Below are 19,548 nucleotides of genomic sequence, written 5' to 3'. Positions count from 1 at the left end.
AAGACATCTGCAAAGCGTCAGTGGACCATCAAACTGAAGAGTTACTGAAGCTCTTGGATCCAAAGACGAAGGCTGGTTAAGACGTTTGCATAACATTAATTATGTAACTTGGTTTATCTCGATTAGTGGAGATGCCTCTTGATCCCTCTTGAGTTTGCTGTGAGCTGCTGATGGTGCTGTTGGCGTTTGAAGATGCTGGGCCTGCCTTTAATCTGACTGTGAGGAGCTTTAAAGAACATGGTGTTCCTTTTGCAGGGCTAATCCCGCTGGCCTTTTTTCCGCCTCCCTGGGTTTTAAAACGTTTCAGGGATCCAGCAGCACACACACACACACACACACACACACACACATACACACACACACACACACACACACAATTTGCCCACTGGTCTGAGCACTTAGCCACGTCGTCAGCAGGATGCTCCATGGTGCAGGGAGCCAAGGGCAACAGCCCGTGTGAGGAACTGTTGTCTCAGCTGACTTGGAAGAACACAAACTTCAGTAGTGTTCTGCCTATTGTAAGACTTGCGTCATTCTAAAAGAGCCATGTGTGAGTGTGTGTGTGTGTGTGTGTGTGTGTGTCTTGTTCGACAGTGAAGGTCAGTATTATTCTTTGCTGTACAATTGAACAGTTTGCTGCATTTGCCGCAGTGCATCTACTCTTATGGCTTTACACTAGATGTTACACTAGATGTTGGAGCATTGCTGGGAGGATTTGATTGCATTCAGCCACACAACAGCAGCAGTGAGTTCAGCTGTTTTGAATAAAATTAAAGGTGCTACAAATGGTTCTTTGAGCGATGCCATAGAGAAACCACCTTTGGCTCCATGAAGAACCATGTTTGTAATAGAGTTGAATGTGAGGGTGAAAACTCTTGGTGTAAAGAACCGTCATCTGATGGAAGGGTTCTTTGCCAATTTAATGGTTCTATACACTCAGAAATCTCTATTACAAACATGGTTCTTAGTGGAACCAAAAGTGATTCTTTTATGGGATCGCTCAAAGAACCATTTCAGATTCAGTATCAGGTTTATTGGCCAAGTATGAGGTGGTTACTCGAGTAAGAGACTTGCACTTAAGTCACATACAAATAGACTTCAGACTTGACTTGCAGCTTGTCTCTAATCACTTCATTTGGACGTTCATCTTTCAAATTAATGTCATAGCACAAAAGCAGACCAAATGCGGTTGCTGGAATATATTTGTTGGTGCAGCTCCTGCTGAATATAAATGATAATCTTAGTCAAAATAATAATAATAATAATAATTATTAATAATATAAATAATAATAGTTATAATAATATTTATTATTAGCATTATTATCCAAGTTAGCATAACTTCTCCAAATTTATACCTTACTTTAAGAACTGACTCACCACTTAACCACTAGAACCAATTAAAGCTTCTGGCAAGTGCATCTGACCCCATTCTGTGCCATCGTTCAGTGCACTGTATGAGCCACAATCAAATGTCAGATATGGATCAGGTTCAGGCCACACCAGAGCTGTTATCTGAGCACATTTTTTTTTAAAAGGTCGGATGTGTCTACTTATACAGTAAAACATGTTATTCTTCCGTGCAATCTGTGCTGAAGTTGGCCCTGCTTCAACAGTCCCCTTTATCCAGTATTTAGCGGTCACTTGACAGTTTGTGATTAAAGCTCATGGGTCGCCACTGTATTGAGATAAAGAGAGAAAAGTGTTTTGGTACCACAGTGATGAATTTAAGCTAGCAACCATATAAAAAGGCAAAAAGACTAAAGTTATTAGCTTATTAATGTATAGTAACATCAGCTGTTAAGCTAGAAAACACATTAGCATTGTTCTAATTCATCTTTTGCTGCACAAATTAAAAAGTGCTATTTTGACATTAATTTAGTGATAACTTATTTTTATTGTCTGTATTAATGTAATGCATGCTGTTCAGAAATGTTCTTAGTGGCATTAGTGGTGTTAGCCAGCAAGCTAGCATTTGCTGACAGTGGCTAGTTAGCCTTGATGATGAATATTGAATATTTCTATTGCATACTCCTATATGAATTAGAATGCTTAAAAAAAGAAAAGGCACAATATGAGATGATAAATGCTGAAACAAGAGGCACATTCAGGCATTACCTGAAAAATTCCCACTTCCAGGCAATTGCTAGATGGTGACTAGGATAACACTTGGGTGTTTTCCCCCTAAGTGGTTGCTGTATTATCCCAGATGGTTGCTAGGCTGTTCCTGTGCTGTTTCTATGGTACTTCTGGTGGTTGCTGAAGTGCTTGGTAAGTGGGTGCTAAGGAAATTATCCCAGAACTCCATGTAATTTAATCTTAGTTGCGTCAGACTATAGACAGCTTGACCATCCGTCTACCTTTAGTACAACCAGCATGCATCAGGGTCAATTAGACATTTATGTGCATTTCTTCTGGAAATGCTACAGGACGGAGAATTGGAACTGGGTTTCATGTGTGTCTGAGTGAACCAGATAAAACCTGCTCAGGATATGTGTGTGGCATTGAATACAGGATTGTGCCATGACTTAGCATTACTCTCGGACATGTGAGAAGGTTCCTCACCGGCAGCGAGTCATGTGAATGCTGAGTGTCCCGTCTTCTTTTGCTTTAACAGATGACCTACAAAAGGAAAAACACTTGTTTTCACTTCCCGTTTTCAGCTTTGCATTGTTAGCATCTTTCCTTACAGACAGTCACTCACGGTCACTCTTTCTGAAATGCCCAGCTCATGATTCTGTGTCTGTGTTTTGGTCAGGATGCTTTGGAGACCGCAGGCAGGGCAGAAGGCGGCTTCCCGCTGGACAGAGGGAGTGTTTCTCACGCTAAAGAGCTGGAGGAGGACACAGTCCCTCGGAGCAAGTACCACCACAGTGTGGGCGTCCTTAAGCCCTTCCGCTCAACCAGCAAGTAAGCTTTCCATTGCAGGTGTTATGAACCTGCGTCGAGGGCTTATATATTATCTTGAGGAGTGCAGCTCACCCTTTGTTTTCACCCTCACAGCTACGCACTTAAAAATAAAGGTGCTACCAGTGATTCTTTCAGCAATGCCCTAAAACAGGGGTGAGTGAGTCCAGCACAGCTTGCCAATTTCTTTTCTGCAGATCTAATAAACCTGGTAATTCACAGAGAGGTAGAATCAGGAGTGCTTTTTTTGTAGAAAAAGCAAAAACTGTGCAGGAATCCAGCCCTCCAGGACCGGAATTGACCGAACTTTTGGTTCCTGGAAGAACCATTTTTGTAAGAGAGTGTGTGCGTGTGTGAAGAACCTGTTAAAGTTTTAAGGAAGCTGATATAAAGGTTCTTTACCACTTAAAAGGTTTACATTCATGTCTCTTTTCAATTTTTTATATAGTACCAAACGTTTTTTTCATGACATCGCTCAAAGAACTCTAAGTAACACCTTTATTTTTAGGAGTGTACTCAACTTACAGATTTGTATTGTAGCAGTTACTGAATATTATACATATATATATAATATATATATATAGCTTCTCAGATAAGGGCCTCCTTATCAATATGGCAAAAATATACACAATACACAAGTAATTTGACGTATTTATATCACAATATTTAGTTTTCTGACATTTAAAACTCATTACCACTATAAATATTCAAACATTTGTTTCATTTGTAGCTCCATCAAAGTTCCATAGTGCAAAGAAGTGTCAGAGAATTGAATGAAAAATGCACCCTAATTTGTTGTGCACCCCATTGTGCCCATTCCAGGCATCAGCATCCAGTGGACAACGCCGGCCTCTTCTCCTTTATGACTTTTAACTGGCTTACTCCACTGGCCTTACTGGCTCACAAGAAGGGTCAGCTGTTCCTGGAGGACGTGTGGGCCGTGTCGCAGTGGGAAAGCTGCGAGACCAACCGCAAACGGTCAGTATTGTCCATACCATTTTTAAAACAGTTTACTTGTGTTAATACACATTTTGTAAACTATGTTAACTGTTAAAATTAAATTGTGTTTACTACAAATCAAAAGTTTTAAAATATGTCTTATTTAACATTTCTGGCATTTTGTAATGCCAGAACAGTAAACAGACCTTTGAGATCATCACTTGTGGGTCATTGTGCATATTAATTTTACCATAACTTTATTACAGGGGCACAGCTGCTAGTTATTGTTGTTAATACTACTAGTTATAGTATTAATAGTATTAGTAATATTAGTAATATAATATTACTAGTTATTATAATTATTATTATAGAATATGATGCAAGCGTTATCAATGTCCCTTTTACTAGCTAGCATAAATAAAGCATATGCTAACATAACTAATGCTTTTGCTAGTTAAATCAATGCTTTATGGCTTTAGTGATCTAATATAAAATTATTTTTGATAAGTTATGTTATTATTAGTGTCTATAACCAAAATATAAAGCTATAAATTATTATTACATTGTCTGTTGCATGCCTTTCTTTTTTAAATGATTTATTATACAAATGTCTATGCATTCTCTGTGCAAAATGATAGTGCCTCAAGCTTTTGGAGAGATGCTGAAATATAGCTTCTGTAATGAATTTGCAGCAATCGCCATGATTTTAGTGGGCCACAGCAACATTTTCCTGGGACGTGAATCTGGGGTTTGATGATGCACCTGCTTGTTGTTCTCCAGCTTCCTTTACATACACTAAATGGACAGTATTGGGACACATGTACATTACGCCTACAGGAATGTATATGGCATCCTTCAAAATCTGTATGCATTAAAATAAAGTTATTACCTGAATTCAATGATTCAAGAGCTGTTTCCCAATACTTTTGTCCATCTAATGCATATTGCAATATGTTGAATCGTAACCCCTGTATTGTGTAATCATATATAGGTTTTTGCCAGTACACAGCCCTAGTTCTTGATGTGTGTGTGTGTCTGTGCAGGCTGATAGGGTTGTGGGAGGAGGAGCTGAGGCTGAGAGGAGATCAGGCCTCTCTTCACCGCGCCGTCTGGCTCTTCTGCCGAACCCGTTTGCTGCTCTCTATCCTGTGCCTCATGGTCACACAGGTCGCCGGCTTCAGCGGCCCAGTAAGTAACACCATCTCATCTTCCGGCTCTCTTTCTCTCTCTCTCTCTCTCTTGCTCTCTCTCTCTTCCTCTCACTGTCTGTCACTCTCTCTTTCTGTATACTGTTAGTTGTATGGACCGGCCTGCCCCCTTCTTGCCAAACACAAAGGTGAGTGTTTACATGGGGCATGGAAGGTGCAGTCAGTAGGAATCAAAATGTGCCTAAGCAACTTTGTCTGCTATGATTTAACTCTGTTACCAGTTCTTTTCTGCTAAGGTGTGGATGCTGCTAGAACTCTTAAGACGTGTTGTTTATCTGTAGTGCTACTCATTTAGTGCCTTAAACGCCAAGAGGACAATACAGCCTGTGTGATGAGCTTAAGTTCACTAGGTTAGCATTCTTGGGGTTTTTAATTTCCTTCGTTTGTTTTCTTTTTCTTTACGTTACATTCAAATGTTCCAAACCCTACATTTTCCACCATCAAAGGTTCTGAACCTATTTTCTCAGTACTACTTGTATAAAAGACATCCTAATATTTCCCATATTCCTGACTTGTTTAGTCTTATAGTAGCTGAAATAGTGGCTGTGCATATAAAAAAAAAAATCAAAAAGCCTATATTGTGCCCAAAGGTGACAATTATTTGATGCAATTGTTTGTCCGTATGTATTTGGAGTTATATTGCACTTCTGCAAAGGTCTCCATTTTTCTTTCTCCCCTAGATGTGTTTCGTATCTTTGTTAAGGAGGCCGCACCTATTCTCCTCAGGGGCAGTTTCATTTTATTTCACTTCTGAGTTTCTTCGTAGCACTTGCTGGAGCACTAGTGAGCACTTCAGATGTTTATGGATGTCAAAGATTTTAGGTTTCTATTTATCTTGAAAATGCATTGTGCTTTTTCTGAAACGATAGGATACCATCAGAACTGTATCTTCTACACTCAGAACAGATCCTCAGTGCCATTCCAGAGTAAAATAATTGACTTGGCTTTTTTCCTAGACTTGAGCTTTTTTCAGACCCGGCCTATTTTTACCGATGAGTTTGGGGTGTTTGGCTGGGTGTGAAAGCTGTTTTTAGGCCTAGGAACAGTCTAGAAGTCTCTGTAGATAGTTGAAAGCGAGCCCTGCTGTAGTACGCCACGCATGTGAAAGCTGTCCGTTCCCGTCATGATGAGTAACAGGATTTTTTCACATTCCTTGAACAGTTGCACTCTGATTATCTTCACAAACAGACATCTCATGCTGTCCTACTAAGCTAACTGCTATTTATGCTCCTATTCGCAGTTGTTTATTGTCAAAAACAGTACAAATTTCGACCACATAATTTTTTCGGAAACGTTCATGGTCAGAGAAAGAGAGGATTCCTTCTAGTTAGGCATTATTAGCACTAAATCACTTCCGCTCCGATTGAGAGCTGTGGTGTATACCACGCTACGGCTCTCAAATTCCAAGGCCAATTTTACACAAGATGTGGTCATCGTGCCGTGACATGCCGCACATGATACACTCGTATGCCCGACAAACAGACAAGCCAAAGCTAAGTGTAGCCAAACCTGTAGGCAGCTAGCATAGCATTAGCTACCAGGCAGCTAAAAGTAATCTTTTTTTAAAGACTGAAATCGGAAAGGGTACAAAGATGCCATAGAATACATTTATTGAGTATTTAAGCTGTTCCCTGATGTATTAAAAGTTAGTGAGTTACTTTGGTCGGGGTGAAAAATGCTCAGGTAGGGTTTTACAAGGCTCATGCAAGAAAACCATGAGGTCATGGGTCATAGCCGCATAGCCTAGCCTAGCTTAGCTTTGTTTTTAGCACTGTAAACGAACATTGCGAATATTGTTTTGTAAGTATATCTCAATGTCTTTTCCGTGTTCAGCTTGGCATGGTGTGCAGTTAACCAGCAGGTAAGACTGTAGCCGGGTTAGCTTCTAGCCTAGCACCAAAATAGTGTTTTTTTTTTCAGCTGTGGAATTAGGTGTTAGCACTTTTGACTAAGGCTAGTGGGCTGGATGTATATATACATTTTGGTGGGTGTAAAGTCAAGTTCTTTTTTGGGGTTTTGTAAATATTTACAGTTTTACAGCTCAACATTATTCAACTAAACCAAGGTATTTACAGTTTTCCGTTATAGAGTATCTTCAAGACAGATGAACAGGTGCGTGCACATCATTGCTCTCTATGGGGGAATCAGTGGAATTAAATGGCTTAAAGGAGCATGAGGCGAATTATGTGTTTTAATTAGCTTACATGTAAACATCTGAAGTGTCTACAAACCACCAAGTGAGTGTTATGAAGTCCACAGAGGTGAAATACAATAAAGTTTAAAGCAGGCTCAGCAGGGATCAAAGAACTCCTCCTGCTGTGTGTTTGTAAGCTACTACTGCCTGCTGTCTGAAACTGAAATTCTGCGCAAGACAGACGAAGAGAGAGAGAGAGAGAGAGAGAGGTGCGGCAGGAGGATAGGCTAACCATTTTTTCAAGGAGAGCTTCTGTCACTGTCTCTCCATGGGTGACGCAGCAAGTCTCTGACCTCCCTCACCCTCTGGAGGACATCAGCTCACACATTGGCCAAGTTCAGAACAGTTCCACTTAGAGCAGCTCTAGCAATAAGAGCCCATCCTTCCTTCCCCTTTTATTTGGACTCAGGGATCATTTGTTTGGGGTTTGGGTGGGGTTAAGGTGTACTTTGGGTGGGTACTGGGGTTACTGCGCCTGTGCTCGGGTCCGAGGTGGCTGTGGCCCCGTGTGAGAGACATGTGACAGAGGCTATTCTTTAGATTTCACAGGATGTCCATTATACCTGAGGAGAGCGCACTGGCAGACAGAGCCGTGATGACGCCCGGGAGGTAAGGGCACGTTTCTTATGCAGGGCTGGATCAAGACTTACTGCTCTTTTATTAAACCCTGTCTCCCCCCACTTCCCTACACATCTTTCTCTCTATCTCTGTCTCTCTCTATCTCTGTCTCTCTCTGTCTCTCTTACTCTGTCTCTCTCTCTCTCTTTCTCTCTTTCTGTCTCGTTCTGTACTTCTCCTTCGTCTCTATTTTGCAAAAAAAGGAAAAGAATCTAAATGTCTTTTGATTTGATCCAGCGAGGACAAAATGTGTTCAGGGTCACAGAACTTGAAATGCTCTTCAGATTGTCTGATGTGTGTTTTGTAATTGAAGTGGACATCATGTCCGTCTCAGAGCTGTGTTGCCAGTCAATGGACTATCGATCGAACAGCCGTAGGGTATTGTCAAGTCCAGATTGACGCCCTGATCGCCGAGGAAACTGGACTCATGTTTTTTTTTGGGGGGGGGGTGTTTTCATGTCATATGTCTTGTTTGGACTGAGGAGCTCATTCTTGAACCTCTTTTTCTCTGCATGTCTCTGGATTTTTGACCACGTTTATGGACACATCAGTGTTTCAGTGGCTATAGAAGTGGTCCTTTTTTACTTTCTACACATCTCTGCACATTTTCTTTGTGTTTCTGCTCCAAGCAGAGTGTTTTTATTTCTTGTTTTTTTTTTTTTTTTAAAGAAAACTAAAGACACATGCAATTGCTTAAGTCTGAGGACTCTTAAACCAGGTAAACGGCCAACGTAGACCTAAAGTAGGCTAAACTGAATATGAACTAAGAGACAATGCACCTTTTCTTTCTCCTCTTTGCATCTTGTATTTTTATTTTCCTGTTATTATTTGACATGAATATGTAATGACTCGACGTTTCACCAACTCTTGAATGCGCTTATTTTCAATAAAGCGATGCTGTTGTGTTGAACCAAGTGAATGGTGGCGAATGTTCCCAGTGTGCGAAGATTTCCTGACTATGTGCATGTACTTGAGAGTGTGAGAATGTGTATGTGTGCGCGTGGGGTGTGTAATTTGATAATATACGTTTATGAAGTGTGTACACGGCTGTTATGGTGGTTCTCTTTTTCTCCATCTCTCTCTATATATATATATATATCTATGTCTCTTATGCTTCTTTGCTCCTAAATACTGATTACTGAATTGATATCAATTTTCAGGTGTTTAAACAAAAGTTCATCACCATCCCGTATCCCACCCTGATGTGGCTGTAGGTAAAATGTCTTTGCATCTGCAAAAACAACAACAAAAGAAGGGATGATGTCTATGATACATGTTGTTTAGCAGTGCAATGTCTTTTCTTAATTGTCCCAGAAATGGTGCTGTTGGTACTATTTCATTGTCTCTCTTGTTCTTTTCAAAGGGGTAGAGAAAAGGGCCACCTAAGGTAAACGATTAGAACACCATTTCCAAAAAATGGCTGCGATTTTCTTCTTAGTAGAAGTTGCTATTCCCTCTTGTTTCTCTATTCTTTGTTTTTTTTTTTTTTTTTGATAACAGTTAGAAAGAAGATAAAACCGTGTATTTGAGAATCATGCATCTTGAGAGAGTCTTGCATCTTAGCGCACTGTGATTTGCATTCCTGTACCCCTCCTGCTCTCGGATATGATTTAGTTAGTGATAAGAAGGATCACGATGATGATGGTAGTAGGGCTGTTACTGACGCCACCGCAGCTACTGCGAGGTTCTGTGCCCTGAGTCACGCGTGCCTGTGTCCTGTCGCCCCCCTTGCTCATCCTCCCTCTCCGCAGGCGTTTGTGGTCAGGCGGTTGCTGGAGTACACGCAGCGGAGCGAGCCGGACCTGCCCTTCGGCCTGCTGCTGGTGCTGGGCCTGCTGGCCACTGAGATGGTCCGCTCCTGGTCCCTGGCCCTCACCTGGGCCCTGAACTACCGAACCGGAACGCGCCTGCGTGGAGCCATCCTTACCATGGCCTTCCAAAAGATTCTTCGGCTGCGCAGCCTGCGCGAGAAGTCCATCGGAGAGGTGAGGAGAGCGTTTGCTGAAACGATTAGTACAATTGTATGTTTGCTGTGCTTCCAAAGAACAGTACAGCCTATGATCTTGTACAAATAGTAAGTATGTGACTTTGATTAGGGTGAAACAAGCTCAGGTGTCTTATAGCAAGCCTATTTACCACCCTGTTTTGCGTTTTGCTTTTATTGGCTGGATTACAGACCAGCGACGTCTCACAGAATCCATTTATTTGAAGAAGGAACAACACTGAGGTTCATGGTTTGACACTTCGATGTAGAGAAGTTTAGATTTTGAGGTTAAAAGGGTTAGGAAACAGTTTTGGGTTAGGCTCCTAGAGTGTTTTCACACTAGTGTTTTTTTCTGAAACGGGGAGCTCTTGGTTGGAGGGTACGTTAGATCAAGTGTGAAAGCTGTTGTTGAGCCTGCCAGCGGTCCAGAGAACTGATCTCTGGTCCTCTTAAAATCGGTGGTCTGGGGTTTGCTTCAAGCGGACTGGTGCGACCTGCTGCACTGTGGAAGCTATTAGCTCCCGGTGCCACATGTTTAGGGTTGCGATTGGTTTATTTTGTCACATGACTGCTTTGACTCATGCCTGGCCCACACTATAGGATTTTAAACTCCTAACTGATGTTGAAAATGTGAGAGACCCCACAGAAATGTACAGTTTTTGCTGTTAGTACCCACACCACACAATCTGCCTTGAATAAAACAACACACACCTTACGATTATGTATGTCCAACCTACATCTCCAGTCTTCAAAACCTAGGTTTTGTGTAGGTTTCTGGCTAACTGGATGTAAACAATTTTGCTTTATAGCTGTATTCAACCGGTATTTCCTATGCCAAGAAAAAAACAGTTTGACATTGTAAGGCCCCTTTTAAGTGTCCGAATGCAGTGTCAGAACTCCAGAATGACTATAGTGCTATAGTGTAGTCTACTTCAGCTCTTTCATTAAAACACACTTTCTAGCAGCTCAGCTGTTTGTAGAGAAGAAATTTTGATGCTATGAATTTTGATGCGATGAATTTTATGCTACTGGGTTTTAGTGCTGTTGACCGACTGTGCTGGGTGGAACCAGTCAGTATCCAAGGCAAGCAGTGCCATTGTCTCTGTGATTGTTACAAGTGACTGTTATAAGGCAGATAATGATAACAATTTGTGATTACCCTTTCTAATGAACAGATATGCAGCAGTAGTTTGCCTGTAGATATACATATTTGTAGGCCACTTAATAGTAATACATGTTCATCTACTGTTGTTTTCAGCTGATCAACATGTGTTCGAATGATGGACAGCGCATGTTTGAGGCTGCAGCAGTGGGCAGTCTGCTGGCAGGAGGTCCCCTGGTGGCCGTGTTGGGAATGGCCTACAACCTCTCTGTGCTGGGGCCCACTTCTCTGCTAGGCTCTGCTGTGTTTATTCTCTTCTACCCTACTATGGTGAGTAGTTCTAACTTTCTAACATGGATGGACTATGAGTACAAGCTAATAGATGGTTCTTTGCTTTCAAGTTGTTGTGTTAACGTCGTACACTTGACTTAGCTGCCTCTCCTGTTATCTTAGATGTTCAGTTCCAGGCTGACGGCCTACTTCAGGAGGAGGGGAGTTGCTGTTACCGACCAGCGAGTTCAGAAGATGAATGAAATCCTGAACTACATCAAGTTCATTAAGATGTATGCCTGGGTCAAGGCTTTCTCACAAGACGTGCGAAGTAAGGGCCTATTTCAGTTTGCTCTGTCTGTGTTTTTTTCTTTGTGCCCAGTGGTAAGCTTTATAATAGCCCCTCATAAGTTTACAAATTCTAAATACAGAACTGCACAGATATTTTGAGGCACCTAAGCACAATATTTAAAACCTTAAACATGCTAGTATTCTAGTATGCTAGTGCCGTTGAATCCCTGTTTGTAAATTGCTAAATGTTATGTTGCAGGAATACGAGATGAAGAGCGGCAAATCCTGGAGCGCACAGGATATTTCCAGAGCATAACCGTGGGCGTGGCTCCCATCGTTGTGGTGATTGCTAGTGTGGCCACCTTCTCCACCCATATGTTGCTAGGTTATGACCTCACTGCTGCGCAAGTAAGTTCCTTTACCTGCCGTCAGTACCCACAGATTCACAACCATAGCAACGTTATGTAGAAATGCAACCTCAAAATAGCATCTTCAGAGTCATGTTGATGGTAAACTGACTGTAACAGGGAGAATGCCATCTCTGTCATTGCCACGCTGGGCCGGAATGCTGCTGCTGCACTATGGATGCATATTTGTGCAGAATTCTGTAATATTACTATACCACCTTCTCTACATGCTTCAGTTCTAACCAGATGCCACATCTGTTTCTCTCAGATGGTCAACAAATGCATGTGCACAGCTGTCCATGAGAGTCCATGTGATTAAAGTGTGATTTGCATTTACTACAGTGGAGTAATTACGCACTCCAAATGTAGGGGGAGCCCATGAGCAAAAAATACCAGCGCTCGCATATTGCTGCTTTAAAAGGCCAAACATTTAATTCATAACACTGTTTTTTTCAGGTTAGTTTCAAAATGTCTTCCCTCCTAGATATTCCACCATCAGCTGTAAGCGGTATTATTGAAAAGTGAAAGCATGTAGGAACCACACCGCGTAAAGTTACAGAGTGAAGTCACTTCTGTTAGAGCTGCAAAGTGTATGGGTTTAGAATAGGATGTCATATTTATATACACTGATCTTCCGTAACATTAACACCACCTGCCTAGTATTGAGTAGGCCCCCATTTGCTGCCACAACAGATCTCATTAAGCTTTGAGCATTGGGTATCGGTGAGCCTTGGGTGCCCATGACCCTGTCACTGATTCCCCGCTCACCCTTTCTTGGACCACTTTTGATAGGTATTGATCACTGCATAACAGGAACACCCCACAATACCTGCCTGATTTTTGGAGATGTTTTGACCCAGTCATCTAGCCATCACAATTTGGCAAATGTCAAAATGCCTCAGATCTTTGCCAGTTTGCTTTTAACACATCAACTATATATTTAGATTAGGTTGGGGGTTGTGTGTTTTGAACCTTGAATAATGTATGCATGCTGCATCCAAATATGTCATATAATTCTTCCATTTGGACCCTTATAATAATGATGGGCATTTGTCTTTCTCCAGGCATTTACTGTCGTAACAGTGTTCAATGCCATGACCTTCGCCCTGAAAGTCACCCCCTTCTCAGTCAAGTCACTTTCTGAAGCGTCTGTAGCCATGGAGAGGTTTAAGGTGAGCATTGTCCTTTCTTCTGCTTTCACTCTGTCACTTCTTATTTCTCTTATTTTTTCAAATGCCTAGCCTCCTGGCCCAGTTTCTACTGCTTGTCCCGTGTTAGTTTTAGTTTGGGGTTTGCTGGCAGAACATCTGTGTACTGGTCCTGTCTCCTAAATCCCAGGATTGGGCAGGTAGTTTGATCTGTTTGGATGGGTGACTCTCGGGAATGTGCTGAACAAGCTGGTGGGGGGGAGGGGGTCGTCTCAGACTCTAGGACCTACAAGCCCCTCTCCAACATTCACATGCACTGTTCACACCCCATCTGTGCGCAACAGTGCGGAGGAGAGGGTCAGCTAATGCCAGTGCTGACTCCTCACTTTCTCATAGCAGCGAGACATGGGGGGATTCTCTGGGGATTACTCTGATGGAAATCTGCAAACGTGGGTGATGATTTTTCAGGCCAGAATAAAGAGGGTAATAGGCTAGATGGATGATAGTCATATCCCAACATGTACTGGAAAGTGGTAGATGTCCTGTAATTCTGACAGCTGGGCGGCTACAGCAAGCAGTAATAAATTTGCATGGATTTTGTAGTCATGTAAATCAAACTCTAATATGAAAGATTGTATAGAATGTATGCAGGCTAAGAAATGGCTCCAAAAAACGTTTACCCTTAGAGGCATGTACTCCACAAGTCCTCTAAAGATGTCCTGTGGTATCTGGCACCAAGACGTTAGCAGCAGAGTTCTGCAGCAAGTCCTGTAAGTTGTGAGGTGGGGCCTCTATGAGCATCAGTGAGCCTTGGGTGCACTGACACTGACCCTGACCCTGTTGCCATTTCGCCGGTTGTCCTTCCTTGGAGCACTTTTAGTACTGACCACTGCATACCAAGAACACTCCACAAAACCTACCTGACCTGTTTTTTTGGAGATGTACTGACCCAATCAACTAAACGTCACCATTTGGCTCTTATCAGAATGTCTCCAATTCTTATGCTTAATCATTTTTCCTGTTTCGCCCATGACTGTTTACTTCACTTGTCAGTGGTTTTAATGTTATGGCTGATCAGAGTATGCCACTTTCAGTCACTGTAGCTGTAGATGTTTAAATATACTTTTCTCCTCCATGTCTCTTGTTTCTCAGAGTGTGCTGCTGATGGCAGAGGTCAAGATAATCCGCGAGTGCCCCCAAAATCCCCATGTGGCTGTGGAGCTTAGTGGGGCGAGTTTGGCCTGGGACACGGCGGGCCACAGTGCCCAGCCTACGCCCCGTGGGACACCTTACGTGGGACTGAGTCAGAGAGTGGCTCGAAAGAAGCGCCACCAGCAGGGGGACCCAAAGCTTTCTGGGGGGGCAGAGGAGGAGCAGAATGGACACCTGTTTACTGACATCACTGGGGACACGCCCTCGACCGCAGAAGACCACACCCTCCACGTGCCCACCATTAGTCAGCGGCTGCAGAGAACCTTGCACTGTATTGACCTCACCATAGAACAGGTATAGATAATATTAATAACACTAACTATTGTAGAAATAGTTAAAGGAGTATGTTCGGTGTATATGGTGCTTTTCATAATCCTCAAAGATACTTACTAAATAGGATAAAATGGAAATGTACTGTAAAGAAAAGTGTCCAAGTGTCGAAGGCTGTGTTCACACGGCAGGTAAAATGGCTTTTCTCACCAAATCTGTTAAATGACCTCTATGTATAATGTACCCTATGTGTACAGTTCACACTCCTAAACTGACGTGCAAGCTCACTGTAAAAAGGGGCACATTATTAGGCCACGCCCACTTATTTGTTTTGTGCCCTTGGTTTTTTATACTTTCTTTTTCTTTCTTTTTTCTTTGACACTGCAGCCGTGTTCACTCTGGCTGTGTTTGCCCATTTCTTAAGGAATCCCCTAAGAATTTCTTCAAACATAAAGTGGTTGTTGTGAAATGAGCCTTCTAATGTAGTCTGAACAAAGACATCCCCCTAAATATTTATTGGTCTGTTACCTCGCTATCCCAAAAACCTCCCTCACTGCTGTCTGTCGTCCATTTTCCCTTCTCTTCGCATGAATTCCGAAATCAGAAGTCAAAATTTCAGATTCAGTTTGTTTTATGCCGTTTACACTTTCACATAACAAAATAGATCAGATTTGGGCCACTTTTACCTGCTGTGTAAACGTAGCCTAATGGACGTAGTAGCGTAATGGTTGAAGTGTTAAATTGTACTTGAGAATCGGGTTGATACCGTATCAGCTTTTGACTTCTGGTTGGAAATCCGGAAGTTACTTATCTGTCAAAAAACGAACACTGGGTTGACATCAAGCTCCAGCATTGGACAGACGTTGAATCGTGGTTTTCTTAACACCATGACTTACATCTAAGAACATGTGGACGTTTACATTATAAAGTTCGGCAGATTATGGGTTTTGGTCACTAATAAATGTTCTTATTTTACGTCAGTATGAGTTTGGCATGTAAAATGTGGATCCTTTGGGTCCTGCAAATGTTACTTGCAACCAACAAAAATCCAACAGCCGTTTAGCTGTCAACTATTCTACGTCTAGTTGACATTGGCATTGGCATTAGACGTTGTTCTGACATTAAATGTTGGTCACCTGACATCACAAACTGCATTTAACAAGCTAGCAAAGTCTATCAAGGTTGGTGTCCAGCTGAGTTTGAAACCTTTTTTTAGGTTTGTGGGGGGCTGTGGGGACAAGCAATGTTTTAGTGCTGAATGCAGCTTAATCAGAATCCTACTTTAAAGTGTTTGTACTATTTTTAGACAGCAAACAGAAACCTGATCTAAGCATCTATTTTCCCAACCTGTCTCTGCAGGGTAAGCTGGTTGGTATCTGCGGTAGTGTGGGCAGTGGAAAAACCTCCCTCATCTCAGCCATCCTTGGCCAGGTGAGACACTGACACTTCAGTTGTTAGTCAGTGGCTCAAAAGGTCTTTCTTTTTTGCTTGTATTGTAAAATCCTATGTTAGTAATGTGTTATAAAAGCTGCCATAAAGGCTGGTTTTAATGCATATGGTGATGCAAGGAGTGAAATACTATTTCATCTGGTCTTTTCTGTCTGTCTGTCAGATGACTCTTCTGGAGGGCACAGTGGCTGTTAATGGAGATTTTGCCTATGTGGCCCAGCAGGCCTGGATCCTTAATGCTACACTACGTGACAACATTTTGTTTGGGAAAGAATATGAAGAAGAGAGGTGAGTTTTATTGCCAGAGGAGAACAGTGTAGGGCTGGGGTGTTGGGACAGATTCTGGGAGGTTTTAAATAAAACAGTGGATTTCTGCGACAGAACATACACTACATCTCCAAATGTGGACACCCCATCTAACAAAAGCATTCAGCTAATTTAAGTTGCACCCATTGCTGACATTGCTAACGCACACACATGGCTTGTCTATAATAGGGATTGTCTATAATAATAGTGTCCTATCTAATACTTTTGGGATGAGTTGGGGATGAGTTGGGTTGGTGGTAATCATCCAACATACTGACCTCCCTAATGCTCTTGTTGCTGAGTGAAATCAAATCCTCACAGCACTGCTCAAATATCTACTAGATAGCTCTACCTGGACAGTAGAGACAGTTACGCCAACAAAAGCAGGATACACTCTTTTAATACCCTTGATTTCAGAAGAAACAATGAATGAGCACATTTAAATGATTGGTCAGTCAGGGCTACAACACTATAACATTGTTTTCCATGAATATTGATAAATAACAATAAGGCCTTGTGGTGTTTCGGGTGTAGATGGATGACATTTTAATAAATTGGAATATTTTCAAGAACTGCTTATTTTTAAGGTTGGCATGGGTTGGTATTTTAAAAACACTTAAAACTGAGGACAAACCCAAAAGGTCTGTTTGGTATTACATAGTATTTCACAGAAACTATTTTACAATACATAAATGATGCAAAAAACCTACATTTACACATACAGTTGGTGCCAAGACAGACCTCCTTCATGTGCCTACTACAGCAAATACAATCAGAGTCTTTAGACTTTAGACTTCATTCTCCTACCTCTTATAACAGGTTACACAAAGTCCTTTTCAGACAGCATTAGTTTTACATGGGGAGGCGTAGTAATGTCATTTTACTACAGGATACTATAGACTACTATAGATGATTTGCACAAGATAAATCTCTACATAACCAGTCTTATAACCTGCTTATAGTAATAATGAAGTGTGGATGGTTGCAGAACCTCCAGAGATATGTGGTCGAGTGGTTGAGGTGTACAAGATCTCTCCGTCATGTAGTACACTGTCTTTTTGTGTTTTCCATAGGTACCAGGCAGTTCTGAGTGCCTGCTGTCTGAGACCAGACCTTGCTATACTTCCTAATGCTGACCTGACTGAGGTAGGCAACAGTTATACATATAAGTATAGCTCACTTAAACCTTCATTGTCATTCATTGTACTGTTGCTTGAACTACACGTACTAGGTGCCAATGAAGACATGGACTGAATTCTGTGGACCTTGTTTTTCTTTCAACCTCTAGATTGGCGAACGAGGGGCTAATCTGAGCGGTGGCCAACGGCAGCGGATTAGCCTGGCCCGGGCTCTGTACAGTGACAGGAGCATCTACATCCTGGATGACCCTCTAAGTGCCCTGGATGCCCACGTGGGAAACCACATCTTCAACAATGCCATTAAGAAGCAACTGCGTGGCAAGACTATCATCTTCGTCACTCACCAGCTGCAGGTAGAGAAGATCAGAATTCCATGTTTCACATGTTTACATCATATCTGTGATCATTTCGTGACACTTTTCTGTAAGTATGCAACTTAACTGTTCATAACTGTTAATGTTCCTGTGTTTGTGTGTGAAGTATTTGGTGGACTGTGATGATGTAATCTTCATGCGGGAGGGCAGCATCACGGAGCAGGGCACACACGAGGACCTGATGAACCTGAATGGAGACTATGCAGCCATGTTCAACAACCTACAGCTTGGGGAAGCTCCTTTCATTGAGGTGAGACGAGGAGAGAAATGTACAATTAACAAACTGTACAGTTAACACTGTATATGATGGCAACCTGTCCGTGTGAGTCATGCATTTACACATGTCTTAATAGGTGCCAAACAAGACCTCTGGGAGTTCCCTTAAGAAACCCTCAGAAAACACCAAAGCAGGGTCTGGGAAAAAGGAGAAACCTCCCAGTAATGACAATGGTAGGTTTTATCTGTGCATCCTACACAAACACAGTATTTTATAGCCAAGTGATGTCTGTGTCTGACGTGAATGTCTGGGATTTTTTGTCTTCATTAAGACTAATTTATGCTTCTGTGTTGCTCTATGTCATAAGCACTTCATAGGTACGGCGTAGCCTCGTACCCTATGCTTTAGCCTGATTCACAATGTAACAACATCATACTGATGCAAACTGCAGTCCGCTTGGTAGCATCATATTTCTCTCATTTGGACAAACTAAATCAGTTTAATGGTGGTACAGAAAATTCTCGTCGGACATCTTCTCTCCTGGGTGTGTTACAGAAATTTTAGTAGAAGTCAACAAAGTGTCATAAACACCCCTTTGCCAACTGGTTTTGGCAGTGTAACTACAGAGTGATGCAGACACACCCACGTACAAGCATAGGCAGGCAACGGTTTGTGTTGTTGGGTGCAGAGGCAAAAATCAGCCTTCAGGGCTGTTAAACGATTCAAATATTTGTAAAAAGAAATCACATTATTTTATATAGTCAGTCACATTCATCAGCAGTATTGTTTGCAACTAAATTGCAGTTCATACTCAGTGTTCTTCGGTCATAAACAAATCCTGGACACACCAGTAGCTGGAAATGAATGGAAATTATTAACCCAGACAGCTGCCATAATTCAACCTGGAACTACAGGTTCTTAGGGGGTTACAGAGCAGTGGTATTTTTTTGCTTCTGGGTTCCCTCTACACTTTTGCACCACAGCAGTAAATACAAATCATGCTTTGAGCGCCCTGCATCTGAAGTGAAAGAATCACATGGGCCGGCAGGGTACAGTAAAAGTACACGATTTACATCAATACAACTTGGGTTACGCAGCATTACAGAACTCTACAGGAGATCCTATTTTCCTTATTACAGTCAGTGTACCATCATCAACATGTTTCTATAGCTGCTATTTTAAGGTAAAACTGCTACATAATGTTGCTTTAAGGTGCATGAGTGTGTGATAAAGCCCAGTGGGTCCTGGGATTGTTAATGAGTTATACTAGAAATAAATTAGAGCCAAATTAATAATTGATCATGTTAATGTATTACACAGACCAGGTGCCAGCACACCTCACAAAACCCCCTTGCATTCAGTTTACAGTTACAAAAGACAGTTTTTCAATTGCAGAAAGAGACTTATGAGTCAAACTGAAGATTTTCAGTACATGTTTCTGATTAGAGTACTAAAATGTTGTGTGCATTGTCAGTGGTGCAGCAGCTGATCTTAAGTGCCAAGGATGAGCATTTCC

The 19,548-nt window shown here is 41.8% G+C and overlaps 1 protein-coding gene across 1 annotated transcript in view; it reads left to right on the top strand.

Moving 5' to 3' along the window:
• Nucleotides 1–19,548, top strand: part of abcc5 (ATP-binding cassette, sub-family C (CFTR/MRP), member 5) — a 36,354-nt gene that overhangs the window by 6,327 nt on the left and 10,479 nt on the right. The window contains exons 3-17 of the mRNA XM_072695689.1: nt 2,756–2,907; nt 3,727–3,882; nt 4,887–5,031; nt 9,615–9,848; nt 11,106–11,279; nt 11,403–11,550; nt 11,770–11,918; nt 12,982–13,089; nt 14,218–14,571; nt 15,907–15,978; nt 16,160–16,284; nt 17,376–17,448; nt 17,591–17,794; nt 17,922–18,065; nt 18,169–18,265. Of these exons, the coding sequence (XP_072551790.1) occupies nt 2,756–2,907; nt 3,727–3,882; nt 4,887–5,031; nt 9,615–9,848; nt 11,106–11,279; nt 11,403–11,550; nt 11,770–11,918; nt 12,982–13,089; nt 14,218–14,571; nt 15,907–15,978; nt 16,160–16,284; nt 17,376–17,448; nt 17,591–17,794; nt 17,922–18,065; nt 18,169–18,265 (2,335 nt within the window). The remainder of the gene's footprint in view (nt 1–2,755; nt 2,908–3,726; nt 3,883–4,886; nt 5,032–9,614; nt 9,849–11,105; nt 11,280–11,402; nt 11,551–11,769; nt 11,919–12,981; nt 13,090–14,217; nt 14,572–15,906; nt 15,979–16,159; nt 16,285–17,375; nt 17,449–17,590; nt 17,795–17,921; nt 18,066–18,168; nt 18,266–19,548) is intronic.

This window comes from Salminus brasiliensis, chromosome 13, assembly GCF_030463535.1.
Source record: "Salminus brasiliensis chromosome 13, fSalBra1.hap2, whole genome shotgun sequence".
Taxonomy (NCBI): domain Eukaryota; kingdom Metazoa; phylum Chordata; class Actinopteri; order Characiformes; family Bryconidae; genus Salminus; species Salminus brasiliensis.
This window is presented reverse-complemented; position numbering and strand designations above follow the sequence as displayed.